The following is a 16406-nucleotide window of genomic DNA, read 5'->3' on the forward strand; positions in this document are numbered from 1 at the left end:
ACATAAAGTTAATCGAAAGTCAAGCTACTGCTCTGTTGTGCTCTGGGCTGCTGGAACAGGAAGGCTGTAAAATCTTAGCAAGGGCCTGGAGCCAGCTCTGTGCCTCCACTTCCACCACACAGCACAAGATACCTGTGACTTACCAAAGAGACTCTTCACTGTTACATCAGCAGCCCAAGCTCAGATTGGCTAGAAATTGTTTGCCCTTGCAGTCTGCAAAATTGCTTTAGGAAGGCACTTGCAGTGACCTAGTTTTCCAGTGCCAGTCACACAATGCCAATATAAGACCATACTGGATATATGAGAAAAGCTAAAGGCTGTACAAAAAGGCTACAGCAGTACCCCCTTTTTCTCCCAATGTTCCTCAAGGCTTGCCCTCAAGAGCTCTCTCATCGTGTAGACCAAATAGTAGAAGTTCAAGCTCAAGCACAGTCTTGGATTTAGAATGTGGATATCCACTTAGTGGCTTCTTTTTTACATCTCTTGTTAAGCATGAAAAACCACCAACTACACTAAAGTCAAGCGACTTGCACTGTGAGAAATGAGAGAAGCTTGTAATTTGGAACTCAGGGGAATTAGAAGAAAGGCAACACCCTTCCCTTGCAACACTTCACATGCATGTGAAGTTAACTTCTCTAATTAAATGTGAGCTTATTTGGATTCAGATTCACAGAAGGGCTTCAGTAACATTTTTTCTGGAAGTTATCCTGATTTCCTTTTTCTCATAAAGAATAGCAGCAATACGATACAAATGTAAGGCGGTGGCCTGAGGCTATGATAGTGCAATACTTGAACAACAGACAAAATTATTACAGAGATAACGAAACAGAGAATGTTTTTCTCTGAAAGTTAGCAAACTGCAGTGCAGTTTCAAGGCTCTGAGACAAGGGAAAATGAGGAACAAAATATTTTAAACTTTTTTAGATGATGAGTGGGTTGAATTGAGCTACGAAAAACACCTGTAACAATGTTAAGTCATTAGTCACTTAAGAACCATGACCACTGCATTCCAAAGGGATTACAAAAGCACCTGCTGGCTCTTTGCTGCGGTGAAGGCGCAGACTGGTAGGTGCCAGTTTGGGATGTACGCTGGCCTGAGAGAGAGAGGGGTTTTGCTGGCTTTGACACGCCCACAGTGGGGTTCACCAACAGAAGTAAAGGAGGTGGTTGCAGCCGAGACAGAAAAAGTGTCCTGGGCTTTAATTACCTGTATGAGTAGCAAGGAAGAAGAAAGGAAACAGTCATACTCCAGTGGGAGCAATGTGTAACATCTGAAGCAATCACTATAAGTACTGAACACCTGAACTTAAGAACTGGTCGATGCGGTTTGTCACTAGGGCTGTGTGTGAAGAACTGGGAACATCAGAGGCTTGTGGCTCTTATGGTTTCCAAGGAATATGAATTAAGGACAAGAGAAAAACCAACTAAAGTAGCTCTGAACAGCAATCAAATCCATTTGAGACGATTCCTGGAACAAGTTTTGACAGTCTGAACATCCCGGAAACTTCCAAGACGAGGAAGGACCTCTGAATTACATAATGTAAGTGGAGATACACCATAACACGTAGACTGCTGTCATATACGAAAAATGTAGGTGTTTTTCTTTTAGAATAGGGCTAGCATGAATACCATATATGTAAGTACTCGTTGTCTTTGTGGCATCAAAAGAAAGTGTCTCAAAAAGGTACAAGCAGCCAATTTCTTGGTTAAAAAAAAAAATCTATCTTAGAAATAGCTGTTAGAGCTTAATTTCTGCTTCTTTTCCAGTTATTTTGATTTCTAACATTAAAAAGAAAGTGCTAATTTTAAGTCTTTATTGAGTGCTAAAACGTAATCAGTGGAGCTGCAGAATTATACTGTTAAGTGAGGGTACAGAAATAAAAATAAATACATTCACAGTTGTGATGACTGACAGGATTAGAGTTTGCACCTAAAAAACTACTCGTGGTTAACAGCTTGGGAGTTCTTTTTGAAATAACTTTTTTCCTGAAATAGTAGTATGGAGCTGGCTCACATACCAGGTAAACAGATATTTGTTTCTGGTAAGTGTATAATTCCACAGAAGTCAGAGGGTGTTGCGATAATTGAGACTCAAAAAAAAAATCTGTAAAACCAACTCACGGCTCTTGAACAAAACCAGAAGTGACACGAACCGGTCTGGAAGTTATGTAATCAGGAAACACTCCTTTTTCTTTCATATGGCTTTTATATCCCACTACACAACTCGTTTCCTCATCCCTGAAGACAACTTATTTATGGCACACCTATTATCCTTTGTAGGAAGTTCTTCTTGTCTTGGGATTCATGAGAATGCATTTCCTCTGAGTAAATAACTTTGGCATCTCCTCCCATAATTACACCCGTGTTGAGCAGGAACATTGGCATTAAACATACATACATTATAGGAATTAGTTAATTCATTTGACAAGTCTACGGGTATTAATAACAAGTCCTAACTACCTCTCCCTTCTCTCAAATTTCAGCTGCTGTCAGGAAAACATTGTTTTGTTCATTTTATGATTAATGTGACTTGGACCTCCTTGAAGAGCAAAGTAGAAGCTATATACAATACTCATAAGCTGGGGGAATGGCAGGTGAGTTCTGCATGTCATTTGCTTCCCTTCAACAGGTACTTTATTCAGGACTGTCTCCTTAAGATCATGCACTCTTAATATCTGTTCAGAGTTCTCAGCTGAAAGAAATTTTATATTGTAATTTGGTCTTGCATTTAATTTTCAAACTTTTATTGGTATAAAGACCTGTTTAGGAACATTTTTTTTTAGTTAAGCAGAAGATATTTTGGGGGAAATCACAAAAGTCCCATTACTTTAAAAGGCATCATGCAGAACTCCATCTAAATCCTCTTTTATTTAAAAGTTATTTCAGAGACAACTTACACTTTGTATTAACAAAATTAGTGTAATCTATCCTAATGGAGCTGTAAGCACAGAGCCTATAGCATCTGCATGTAACTATATAATAACTCTAGAGGAAATATACGAGTCCTTGGTGTATGACAGCCCTGTAACAAAACTCAAGCCAAAATTTTTACTATTGACCATTGGACTTACCAATTTAATGGAAGGTCTGCTTTTTCAGTTGCCCTTTCTCTGGTAAAATATAACTGCTTTTAGCAACCTCATCATGCCACTTACCAGCAAATTACTTCTTTCCACACTGGCTGCTTCATGTCTTTTGTTCTGTTTTACAGATCTGACACCAACACATATCAGCTGGCAGCCATCAGTAAATGCAGGCACACACCATACCGACAGATATGCCAACACAGAGCTGACTGTGAGGCGAGGACAAGCCTTCACCATTACCTTGTACTTCAACAGACCACAGCAGACCGGGGAGAGACTAGCATTTGTCACTGAAACAGGTAACACTTCCTTAGCTTAATCTATGTTCTCATACAACTGTAATCTTTAGCCGTGGTAGTTCTCCCCTTATTTCTATTTACAAATGCATTTTTTCTTCATATATTTGTAATGCTTTTCCCCTGGTAATGTGCTCATTTCAAATGTGAAATTAACACTGAGACCACATTCTGAGGTAGAAACCAATTTCCCTTTCTGTCAGGACCATCCCCGTCAGAATCTCATCGCACAAAGGCTGTGTTTAACCTCTCTGAGGTGGGGGCAAGCGGCTGGAGTGCTGTCCAAGGACCCAGTGAATCTGGCTATGTGAACTTTACAATATCCAGTCCAGCCAACGCTGTCATTGGACGATATAATCTTACTCTCCAGGTAACATCAGGGAACAAGATCTTCTCCAGATTCCTGGGACAGTTTGTATTACTCTTCAACCCTTGGTGCCCAGGTATGTACAAATGCCTTTGCTCTTCAAAGTAACCAACCTACTTGCTGTTGTAACTGTGCCATGAGCTTGCTGCCTGGAGCTATCTCTCTTTGCACAGCCGACAGCTCTCTTTGGGTGGCCCAGCAGCAGTGGCCGATGCACACATCACCACCTCCCCACCTTTAACATAACAAAATGTACTATATGGGGTGACATAATAGACTCTTCAGAACTGTGCAGATAATTTTTTCTGTAGATGAGGGTTGACATCTGTGGCTAAGATCATACAAAGAAATTACCAGAAGTGTATCTATGGTAAAACGTGTACTTTACTTACATACTGATTAAAACCCATTAATAGAAATTGACATCCTGCTTGTTTCTCACTATGTCAGGATAAAGTTTAATTTCAGAATGAGAAGACAATAACTTTTTTTTTATTAAAAGCACTTACTAAAGGATCAGGTCTATAGTGGTCTGTCTTTCCATAGCAAAAAAGAAGAGTAACAGAAAAAAGGGTTCTTACTATTTAATCATACTTAAAAGGAAGAGATTTGTTGTAGTGTGTTGAGGGATTTTTGTTTTTGTCCTTTCTTTTAAAGGTTTGTTAATTTTTCTCCAAGTCATTGGTGGAAACAGTGTAGCTATAAAAAAAGTATACGTGAAGAACTGTCTGTAGAACATAATAACTGAGAGCATATAAACCTTAGGGAAAAGAAAAATGTTCTTGAGATAATTACAGAAGGACATTTAGATTGCTAAGCATCACAGTCAGGGCTAAAAGGATTTTTTAGAAAGTTGTCTAGTCACACACCAGGCTCCAAGGGAGGTTCAGTTTAATACTTAGGTCATTCCTGACAGATCTCAAATTCCTTCCTAAGGATCAGCCATTAGGGAAGCTCTGGTACTTCTCCCTCACAAAACACTAACCTGATAGATTTTTTTTTTCTAATAACTAACTAAATCTGTTTTGCTTTGATTTCAGCATTCATCCTATATACAAAAGGCACCAAGAACAGATTTCCTTCCCTCTTGCCTTATCCTCTTGAAAAGAATTTCTGGAGTTGATTAGCATGTCTGCCCCATTCCTTATCCTCCTTTTTTCTACATTAAATACTTCTGAATTATTTCCTAAGTTTTATTTAGAGGATTTCTGAGCATTCTTGGTGTTCATCTCACTCTTTCCAGCTGATCTACACCTTGAAGTGTAGCACCTGGAACTGCACATGGTTCTCCAGGCCTATCCTGGCCTAAATGTCTGAAAATCAACAATGATGATATTGTAAACCAAAAAAAATGAAGTGTGGACAGTCACCAGAAAAAACAGACTTGTATAACGGGGTATCATTTTTAAAACAAATTACACAGTCTTTTTATTTGCAAGAAAGGAAGGATGGAAAGTTCCTACAGGAAGGGAGAAAAAAAAATTATTTCCTGAAATCCTGAAGCTTTTGGAAAATTTCAAACATTATGAAATTAAACACAGAGCTAAATGCGTACCCAAAGAGTGATCAAAAACAAGCTAAACATCTGTAGTAAGCCTGTGATTTCACAGTGGCTATGTACTGTGCCATAGTCTAGGGAAACCAACGAGTACGACAAAATCAAAGTGAATGTTTGAGCAGGGTATCCTAACAACATTCCTGATAGCCTGTTGGACCAGGCAAGTAGAACTTGGTCCAGTTTGAAGACAAACACAACCAGAAAACAGAGGAAAATGTCATCTTCTTTGTAATTCTTTGCAAATGTCTGTTCTACTTCCAACTATCCTGAGAAGGCAGAAAAATACAAGGAGCTAGCTTGGACTTCTCTCCTATCTTCCTTACAAAAGCACAACACATAAATAGGAGACATTTAAATAACATACAAAGGTTAGTATTCCCCGCTTTAAGTGTAAAAGCACGTCTAACTTGGTTTTCAGGTGATGATGTCTACATGGCTAATGAAAATGAGAGACAAGAATATGTTCTAAATGAAAATGGAATAATCTTTGTGGGCAACGCAAGATACATCGAAGCAAGAGGATGGTACTATGGACAGGTAGACCATAAGGACTTAATTCTGCCTCTTATTCTATCTCCAAAAGCATCTTCTCTTATTTGCTTCTCTGATAGGTATGCTTATTTGTATGAAGACTGAACAGCCCTGGCTAGCCTCACTTGTGCTTTGCTCACTGAGAGCCTAACAGGGCTTTGGTGTGAGGGATGGCTTAGCACAGCACTGCAAGCTAGCACGACTGCTGTATGTGCTTGAAGCTCATGGTACACGAGTGCAGCTCATCTCTGAATAAAGTATCCACAGGACAAGTGACAATGTAATTGTGTGGCTTGGGCACACCGACTATTTTTGTAATGAAGTTACAGTGGGCCAGAACTGTCACTGACATAAAGTAGTTTGGGTTGGAAGGGATCTTTCAACATCATTTAGTCTGACCTCTCTACAGTAAGAAAGAGCATCTTTAACTAGACCAGGTTGCTCAAAGCTATATCCAACCTGACCTTGGGTGTTGCCAGTGATATAACTCAGGAAGATCTAATAACTGCTGCCAAAACAAGCCTGGCAGTTTTAGTTTTACTTCAGTCATCTCTTCTGAAGGCCGAAATCATCCTGCCAGATTTTTGCTTTAGTTAGCCCTGTCTTTAGCCAATGTTGGAGTGTGAACCACACACTAATGTCTTTGAGAGTCCTGTCCCTATCACCTTTGGGTTGGAATATCTTAGAAATTAAGAAATGTAGCAGAATATCCTCTACTTCTGTTTATGAAGCTATTTCCTTAAAAATGTATCTGATATAATCACAGTTTCAAGACCAGCTTCTAAACATCTGTCTCACCATGCTTGACCTGAGCCTGTACTATCGTCAGGACCCAGCCATTGATGTATCCAGAAGAGGAGATCCTAAATATGTGGGCCGAGTAATCAGTTCTATGGTAAGAAATGATCAACTTAATCTGCGTTACATATGCTGAAGCAGAAAGCATTAGTTATACCACTAAGACTCATCCACCTGCACCTTAAGCAACAGAATTAACAAGATACAATGCATTACACACAATTGATTTTGTGTATTCTGTCCATTGGCCTATTTTTAGATTAATGGAAATGATAATGATAATGGAGTTCTCCTGGGAAAATGGCAAGGAAGTTTCCATTCACATGAGAATCCATCCAGATGGGATGGCAGCGTGGTAATCCTCCAGAAATGGCGTCAGGACAACTATAAGCCTGTTCAATATGGCCAGTGCTGGGTTTTTGCAGGTGTTATGTGTACAGGTAAGCTTTAAGAACAGAGGACTGTGGCAAAATGGAAGCATTTGTGGGTTTTAAGGGTTACAAAGCAACTAATTCTACAAGAGGAACAGCTCTCTGGAAACACTGAAGAATCACAAAATATTTAAGCGTAACTTTGTGTTTCAGATATCCCTGTTCATTGAACTGACTGTGTATGTGGGTTTTGTGGTTTGTTTTTTGTTTTGTTTTTTTTTTTTAATATACATTTCAGTTCTGAGGTGCTTGGGGATTCCAACTCGCTTGGTTTCAAATTTTAACTCCGCCCATGACGTGGATAGAAACCTGAGTATTGATAAATACTATGACAGCTCTGGAAAGAGTCTTAATATCGGCAAGGATTCCACATGGTAAATATTTTTTGGCATCTCAACAATAGAGTATTTATGAGACTTTATGAATGCTAGTAGTACAAAAGCAACCAAGTAGACAAAATTTAAGTATCTATATTAATATACTAGACACCCATTTGAAAAGAAAACATACTTAATACTTTTGAGAGCAGTTCTTTTAAACAGTCAGCCCAATCTTTTGCAGTCCCTGACCTAAAACAAGTTGCAACTTTAACAAGTATGTTTCCATTGACAACATACCAGCTTTCAAAGTTCTGTTAATTACTGACACATAACCAGTCTGTTCTTCATAACACAGCTGTACACCTTCTGTGCTCTTAACTGGTGTACAGCTGCTGTAACTTTCTCTCATCAAACATCCGAAGCCTATGTTTCTCAGCTTGGTCTGTCATCCTCCCCAGATAGATAGGGGCCTCCCCAAAAAGTTTTCCAGCCCTCCTTTACTCGTGAGAGTCGAAAAAGAACAATTGCAACACTCTCCAGACTTGGTTACTGGACATTGTAGTGCTGTGAACTGCAAGTGACCCATGATCATCAATCAAGCCCCAGAATTTGAGTAGCCAAAGAAACGTGATATTCTTTAACACCAATTTATACATCAGTTGCCCTCCAGTTTTAAAACTTTTACTGTACAGCAACTCCACTTTTCATATAATTTAGTTCAATATCTCTGTATACACTAGGCTTTACCAGAAGTATTGTCCTTACTTTGCTTCCTTTCACTGACCATATGTGATCAAAGGATATTAGAAGTCTTTTATCTCTTAACTTTCCTAAAAGCATTAGCTTCTAAACAAATTCAGCCAATGTATCTTTTCTGGATCCTCTTGTGACCTATCTTTTACCAATCTTCTGTGCTATTCCTTCCTTTCAGAGTTTGTGGAACTCATTACCACCAGATGGTGCAGAAAACAAAGCTAAGAGTTTTTAAACTGGACAAAATAAATTAATGGAGATTAAGATGACGAATGACCCTTAAAACCTATGGCCTCGTAACAACTAATTCAGAAAGTCCCTAGTTCTGATTGCAAGAAATCATAGAGCATATCAAGGGAAGGGTCATTCTCTTTAGATGCTGTTCTGTGTCCTTCTAGACATCTGCTGCTGCATACTTCCATAGATGGACTATTAGACTTCATAAGCATTTTATCTGACCCAGTATAGCTATTTTTTTGTTTCTGTTTAAACAAAGCCTTTCCAGCACTTGAAGGTTACCAAACCCAGTCACCACGTGTTGCTTAAATCTTGTAATATTTGTTCGTATTTGGTACAAAGCGAGCTGTTAACATCTATATTCACTCCATCCCTGCCTTGAGGTCTACAACTCAAAAGCAGGCAGTAAATCTGTCCTTCAAAAGAGGCAGTGAATTGCTGTAATTACACAACTTGTATCACATCTTGGAGTATCTTTAAACTCAAAATTCCCTACTCCTTTCAAAATGCAAGTTTATATGATTCTGTATTGCTAAGCCTTCTAGTGATTGTTCTTTGCCTTCAGGGATTATCACGTCTGGAATGAAAGCTGGTTCATTCGCCCAGACCTGGGAACATCATACAATGGATGGCAGGTTTTAGATGCAACTCCACAAGAACAAAGCAAAGGTAACAGTTTAAGTTCTTAGCATGACTTAGCATTCCTTCTCCAAACTAAGCAGGACTAAAAGTGTTACTTCTTTTTTTCCTCCCCGTTTAGGATTATTTCAGTGTGGTCCTGCATCTGTCATAGCCATCAAAGAAGGTGATGTAGACTTGGACTATGACACCTTATTTGTGTATACAGAGGTGAACGCTGATTGCAACAGATGGATTGTATACAATGATGGAACTAAGAAAAGAGTTTATTGTGATACCGAAATAATTGGCAGGTTTATCAGCACCAAAGCTGTGGGCAGCAATTCCCGTGTGGATGTCACCTATAACTACAAATATCCAGAAGGTAAAGGAATTGTCACAAATTATCTCGTTATCACAGTTATCACCTACTGAATTCTTGGTGCTAACAGATGAAGCTGGGATAGGTAACCTGTCTTGTTTGAACATCTCTCCCCTCCCTTCAGAAAATATTTACTCAAACAGCAAGGGGACTAAAGTTCTATTCATCTGTACTTAATAAAGCAGCAAAGGTTAAGAACTGCATAGCCATAAGTTTGCAGGAATATTTTTTTCTTCCATCATAAATTTAGTACCTACATCTTTCCATCTTTTTTAAATATAGTTACAGATTTCATATAACAATTTGTTTTAATGTTTGTGACTCAAAGTCCTAAAAAAAAACCAAAACAAAACAAAAAACATGTTTAACTTTTTAAAAGTTTCCTATTCAGAATCAACACCCCCTTCCCTTCTTGATATTTAAGCAAGAGACTGGCTATCACCAGATTAGCAAAGCAACATTTATCACACTACTTCATGTTCTGAACAAAAGACATCTTGCAACTTAAAAAGAAATGCATCAGGTTTCATTTCTGTTACTTATTCATCTGATCACAGCACACTTATTACTTTCTTCTGAAAAGCCTGAACAGAAGCCTAAGAAAAATATGGGGAACTTTCAGGTATTACATATTTCTGGCTAATGTGGGGCTGATAACCTGTATGGTTCTGAAAGCCTTTACAAAGAGAAGATACAATGACAACAAAAGATTTAGACTCACTGAATTCTCTCCTTTGGCCAGGTTCTGCTGAGGAAAGACGAGTTTATAAAAAGGCCTTGGCAAAGATATTTGGATCAAATATCACAGCGGGACACACAGAGTCTCCAGATGCAAGATCTTCAGAGCCAGTTCGAAACCCTGGAATCTCTGGGAAATTCAAGTTGGCTGAACCTCCAGTGTTTGGCAAAGACATTACTCTAATTTTACTTCTCAATAATCTAACGTCTGACCACAAGACTGTGAAGGTGGACTTGAGTGCGTCAACCATTCTGTACACAAGGAGAACGGTGGCTGAGATCCTGAAGGCAACAACTTCTGTGGAACTTGGTTCTAAACAAGGTATCTTTCAATGTTCCCAAGGAGCCAATATAGCCCCCTTCTTAGCTACATGAAGGCAACTGGAAGGAAGAATCATCAGCATCATATCTATATCAGCCTTGCAGTGCATCCACTTTTTCCAGCTCTTTCTAGCATTGTTTAAGACTACTTTTTACAGGATTTATTTTTTTCTCTGAAAATTTTCACTAGTTCAAACCAGGAATGGAAAGTCTCCTGAAATGCTATGTATAAGGCTACATTTCTACTACTGTTCCAGAAGCGACACTATATCTATAGATATGTATGTGGGTCCATCTGCGCATGGTGATTATTACATACGTAGGAACACATTTTACTCTTGACAAACAAGAAGAGTCTGATGTGCCATTGTGGCCAATGGCAGCCTGGGGTGTATTAGAAGGGCTGTGTTTAGTAGGTGGAGAGAGGTTCTTCTCCCCCTCCACTCTGCCTTTGTGAGACCGCATCTAGAATACTGTGTCCAGTTCTGGGCCCCTCAGTTCAAGAAGGACAGGGAGCTGCTGGAGAGAGTTCAGCACAGGGCCACAAAGATGATGAGGGAAGTAGAGCATCTCCCTTATGATGGAAGGCTGAGGGAGCCGAGGTTCTTCAGCTTGGAAAAGAGGAGACTGAGGGGTGACCTCATTAACATTCACAAATACATACAGGGCAGGTGTCAGGAGGATGGAGCCAGGCTGTTCTCAGTGGTGTCCAGTGATACGCCAAGGGGTAATGGGTACAAGCTAGCATATAAGAGCTTCCAAAGAATCATAAGGAAAAACTTCTTAACACAAAAAAACACTTTAATATAAACCAACTAGGGCAAAGGTTAAAAGTTACAGAATTTCTCTTTATGAAGAGTTAAGGCTACCAAAACTATTGTGGAGATCTCTTTTGTTCCCAAGGGCTACAAAGGCAAACATTTTTTTCCATACGCAGCAGAAAAGTTATACAACTACAATAATCACTTGAACAGATCATTTGAAAAGGATCTCTGTGAAACCCAACTCAAACTGTCACCTTGACTAAGGTAGAAGGACATAATGGGTTAAAACTGTTATACCTTTAATTGTAAGAAATACTAAGGGACAGCAATCCAGTGAAATGCAGATGAGCGGATTTTGTCAGTATTAGGCCAAAAGCCTCCATTCAAAATTGTAAAGGTCAAATGACTTAAAGTGGAAAAGGATAACCAGAGAAGGGAAATACACCATCAGTCTCACAAGGAAGAGATATAAATAGACTCCATCTATCTTATCTTCTGTTCTCTGTAATTTCAAAAATTCTCAAAATAACTCTTTTCTTTAGCATTGAGAATGTAATGGTTTCTAAATATGTCTGAATTCCAGGGAAACATATCCGGTTAAAGATCCCTTATTCTTATTATGGAAAATATCTGACTACTGACAAAAGGATCCAAGTTACCGCTCTATGTGAAGTCATGCACATGCATGGAGTAAAGTTGCTGGTGGAGAAGACAATCATTTTGGAGGACACAAACATTATCATTAAGGTAAACAATTACCTCCCTGATATCCTGAACAGAAAGAACTAAAGGCCCTTGCTGGAGCTCACATCTTAAGATAATAATCTGGGGATAGATGCATTAATTTATGCTGTAATTTCAGATGTTGCCCTAAAATTCTGCCTGCTTGAGAATGTAAGCATGAAAGAGACGTTTCCGAATCTTTGTCTGAATTGGCTCCCTATTCTCCAGAACCCTTCTGTCACTTTGAGTCACATGTCGCTGCTCTAAGTTCACAGAACTTGTTTTCATTGAACCTATATTCTAGTTGTCAGGTGCTTGTGTTGCTGTTTAACAACTTTGCCAACTCCCAAAATATAGACCTAAACATTTAATTCTAATCTATATTAGTCCCAGTTTACATCGTTTTAACACTTTAATCATAATCAATGATACGCCAAAAAAGCTACTCAGCAACCCAAAGATGAGACAGGTTTAGCAAGATGTGCCTCGGGGCTGTTTTTCACTGAAAATGTGCCCAAAACATTGTATACAGCTTGACAGCACCAGTTAGCTAATACAAAATCCATCTTCAAGTTTTAGGCTAAACTTCACTGCTACTACCCATCTCTTTCATCCTCAAACATGAGAGATAGTCTGCCTAAAGTTTGACTGATACCCGACTCCAGAAAAGTATAAAACAGTGAATGACCAGAAACGTGTCTGTCATTTAGATTCCTCGGCGAGCTGTAGTGAACAAAGCTGTTACCCTAGAGATCTCATATGCCAATCCCCTCCCTGAACCCGTGAACCACTGTGTACTACTAGTGACTCTGATGAATCAACAGGTCAAGATACGGTAAGTGAAAGCTGTACCGTTTACTCTAGTGCTTCTAACGTGACCAAGAACAGGTCTAGTTTCTCAAGAAGAAAAAAAATCATGGTTGAATTATTTTTCACATTTTCTATTTGTGAAATTAAAAATGTCACCAAATATATATTGAGATACTATTATTTTGCAATCATGTTTGTTGTTTTTTCTTCATGTAGGAGCTCATTTAACAAAAAACTGCTACATTGTTCTTTCCAGGGAAAGCTAATGCGCACGTCAAATTATTTTGTGCCTCTGATATTTCTTCTACAGCTTGGTTTTCTGTTTCTATTTTTATATATAGTATCCTAAGACTACAAAAATAAGTCTGAGATAAAGCAAACAAATAAGACACTGCCATAGCTCCCCTTGGTTTGGAAAGTTTTTTTCCTAAAGCTTGTTTTATTATAAAACGGGCTTACATTTAATGGCTCTGCAAATATTTGGACATAATAATCCATAAAAATAGGGAACACATTATTCCAGTGAAAGACTAAGCCAATTTAAGCCAAAAGGAGACATAAAACAAAGCACTCTAGCTATTAGAAAAATTGTATTATTGCCAAAATGGCTATGACCCAAACAGGCATCAGACAGAGTGCTGATCTGTGTCATTATACTTTTTCTATTCTGAGTTGACCATCCAAACTTGTAGCACTTCCCATTTCCATCATTCTATTCGAGGGTGAAGATGGTACTACCTTTTCTTATTTCCTAGTCTACACAAAGCCTCAAACCCTTAGCAATTCTTAAAACTCAAGCCTGGGTCTCAAGTAACCTAGCTATCACGCAGCTCGGCTTTTTGGGAATCTCAAGGAAAGACAATGCAAGCCTGAATTAATTTAGATTTTTTTTCTTGTTTTTTTTCAGTCTGGCACCACTGGCACCGAGGCAGAGATCAAAAATTTATTTTGAATTTACACCTCGCAGGACTGGGCCATTACAGCTGCAAGTAGACTTCTCTTGTGACAAATTTTCACACATCAAGGGATTTGTAACCATCTCGGTAGCACCTGCGTAACGTGATGGAATCAATCTCCTACTTTAGAGTTAAGGAAACAAGACATTATCATCTACACAGGACAGTGATGACAGCAAGAACCTTTCCACAAAAATCGACCTCTTACGTTGCAGGTCTCCTGCTTTCATAGTGCTTAATTATTTATTCTCCAATTGAATTTCCTTTTTTTGTCCACTCCTTGAAAAATGAAGCCCTTTCCTTTTAGAAATAGTTTTGCTGCTTTATCAAATCTCTTTGTGTCAAGCTCCCAGTTTTGACTTTTCCATCAGATAATTAAAAGTCTCTTTCTAATTCTAATACATCCCACTTGTCAGCAATAAAATCTATTCATAACTGTATTTTTTGTAATTACTTGTACATTCCATGGAAATATGAGAAATCACAAGATAGAGAAAAGTTCTTTATCATTCATTTCACAAACTTCTGACCTTGTAAGAAAGTAGAACATTTCTTCTCTTGGTCATTTATTTTGTGCACTTTTTGACACTGATAAGTCTTTGTCAAAGGAGGCAAAAAGCCTACCAAGTCTGAAAAAAGTAATGTTTGGGGTCCACGCCAACAATGTTTTTGTACTCAGAGAGCACAGGCCTGTCACAGAGTGGACAACACACGTACATATTCAAAAAAGCAACTTAATTCCTATTCAACACGACAGAGTCCCAAGAACCAAAGCATAGGGCAAGTCTTGCATTAATATGGAAGCCTAGTACCATAAGCTAACACTTTGTGCCCACCAGCCTAAGGCTACTGGAGATGAGGAACACAGTTGTCTTCAAACTTTCCTCATGTAACTTATTCATAGGCAGCCCTTCCTATGCACCTCTGTCACAGTTCTTGCACACAGCTGTCTCTTTTGTGGGTTCCTGATCCTAACATAACATCACCCGAAACACACTTTCAAATAGCCTTAAGGATTCTCTATTACTGCAGGTAATGTAGCCTCTCCAGGGACTGCTATGAAAGCTAATGCCTGACAGGGCACAGTAACCACCATCTTTCCGTTCCATCATCTTTCTGGGGATGGAGGTGAGGCTGACCACTCTGTAGTTACCCAGGTCTTCCTTCTTACCCTTTTTGAAGACTGGAGTGACATTTGCTCTCCTTCAGCCCTCAGACACCTCTCCTGTTCTCCACGACTTACTGAAAATGATGGGAGTGTGGTTCAGCAATGACTGCCACCAGCTCCCTCAGCACCCACAGGTGCATCCCATTGGGGCCCACGGATGTACGTACATCCAGACTCCTCATCTGATCCTTAACCCAGTCCTCATCAACTAAACAAAAATCCTCCTTTAACCTGACTTCCTCTGGAGTCTCCTGAGGACAGTCTCCAGCAGTATAGACAGAGGCAAAGAAGGCATTCAGTAACTCTGCCTTCTCTGTATCCTCTGTCACCAGGGCACCCACATCAGCACTGGGCCTACATTGCCTCTAGGATTAATCTGCAATGTATTTGAAGAAGCCCTTCTTGTTGTCCTTGACCTCCCTTGCAAGGTGCAACTCAAACGAGGCTTTAGCTTTCCTAGTTGCCTCCCTACATCCTCTGCCAACAGCCCTACGTTCATCTCAAGTGGCCATCCCTTCTTTCCATGATCTATATACTCTCTTCTTGCACTTGAGTTTGTTCAACAGTTCCCTGTTTAACCATGTGGATCTCCTGGCTCCCTTGCTTGATTTCTTACCCGCTGGGAGGCTCTGATCCCGAGCCTGCAAAAAGTGATCTTTGAACCAACTATCTTGGGCCCGTTTATCCTCCAACACCCTGTCCCACGAGATGTCCCCTAGTAACTGCTTGAAAAGGCCAAAGTTGGCCCTTCTAAAGTCCAGGGTTACAATCTTGCTTGGTATTCTGTTCCTACCACAGAAGATCTTGAACTCCACTATCTTGTGGTCATTGCAGCCATGGCTGCCCTCAACCTTCACTGCTTCAGCCAGACCCTGCTTGTTTATGAGTACAAGATTCAGTAGTGCCCCTCTCCTAGTTGGTATATCCATCATTTGATGCACTGAAGGAACCTCCTGGACTGTAAGTGACTAGCTGTGTGGGTGTTCCCGCAGATGCCTGGGTAGTTCAAATCCCCCATGAGCACCAGGGCCTATGATCTTGAGGCTGCTCCCAGCTGCCTGTAGAAGGCCTCATCAACTTCCCCATCCTGATCAGGTGGTCTGTAACAGACACCCACAACAGTGTCACACACCCTAGCCTGCCCCTTAATTCTAACCCACAAACTCTCAACTTGCCCCTCATCCTCACCTGGACAGAATTCAGTATATTCTAGCTGCTCTTTCACATAAAGAGCAACTCCACCACCTCACCTTGCTGGCCTGTCTTTCCTAGAAAGGACATAGCCATCCATGACCACATTCCAGTCATGTGAGCTGTCCCACCATGTCTCTGCTATAGCCACAAAATCATAATCCCTTGCCCATACACAGACTCCTCCTGTTTATTCCCCATGCTACGTGCATTGGTATCAAGGCATTTCAAGAAGGAACAGGGTATCACCTCAGGTCAGGGCACGTTTCTAGCCAAATTGTCATGCAGGACGAGGGAGCTCCGAGAGTGGAGAAGAGAGTATGTGTAAATAGAGTGGGCAAGGCTCACACCAGAACAG

At 39.8% G+C, this 16406-nt stretch overlaps 1 protein-coding gene and 1 long non-coding RNA gene across 4 annotated transcripts in view; one reads left to right on the forward strand and one right to left on the reverse strand.

Moving 5' to 3' along the window:
* LOC133626936 (uncharacterized) overlaps positions 1–16406 on the reverse strand; it is a 71116-nt gene that overhangs the window by 29929 nt on the left and 24781 nt on the right. The window lies entirely within an intron of this gene.
* Positions 3145–14097, forward strand: LOC104550560 (protein-glutamine gamma-glutamyltransferase 6). Its single transcript, XM_062009186.1, has 12 exons — positions 3145–3385; positions 3586–3825; positions 5726–5844; positions 6605–6733; positions 6896–7076; positions 7306–7441; positions 8943–9046; positions 9138–9380; positions 10120–10437; positions 11784–11947; positions 12634–12758; positions 13641–14097. Exons 1-12 carry the CDS (start codon positions 3145–3147, stop codon positions 13789–13791), a joined length of 2151 nt encoding a protein of 716 aa, XP_061865170.1. The 3' UTR covers positions 13792–14097.

Source organism: Colius striatus, chromosome 16 (genome assembly GCF_028858725.1).
Source record: "Colius striatus isolate bColStr4 chromosome 16, bColStr4.1.hap1, whole genome shotgun sequence".
Lineage (NCBI taxonomy): Eukaryota > Metazoa > Chordata > Aves > Coliiformes > Coliidae > Colius > Colius striatus.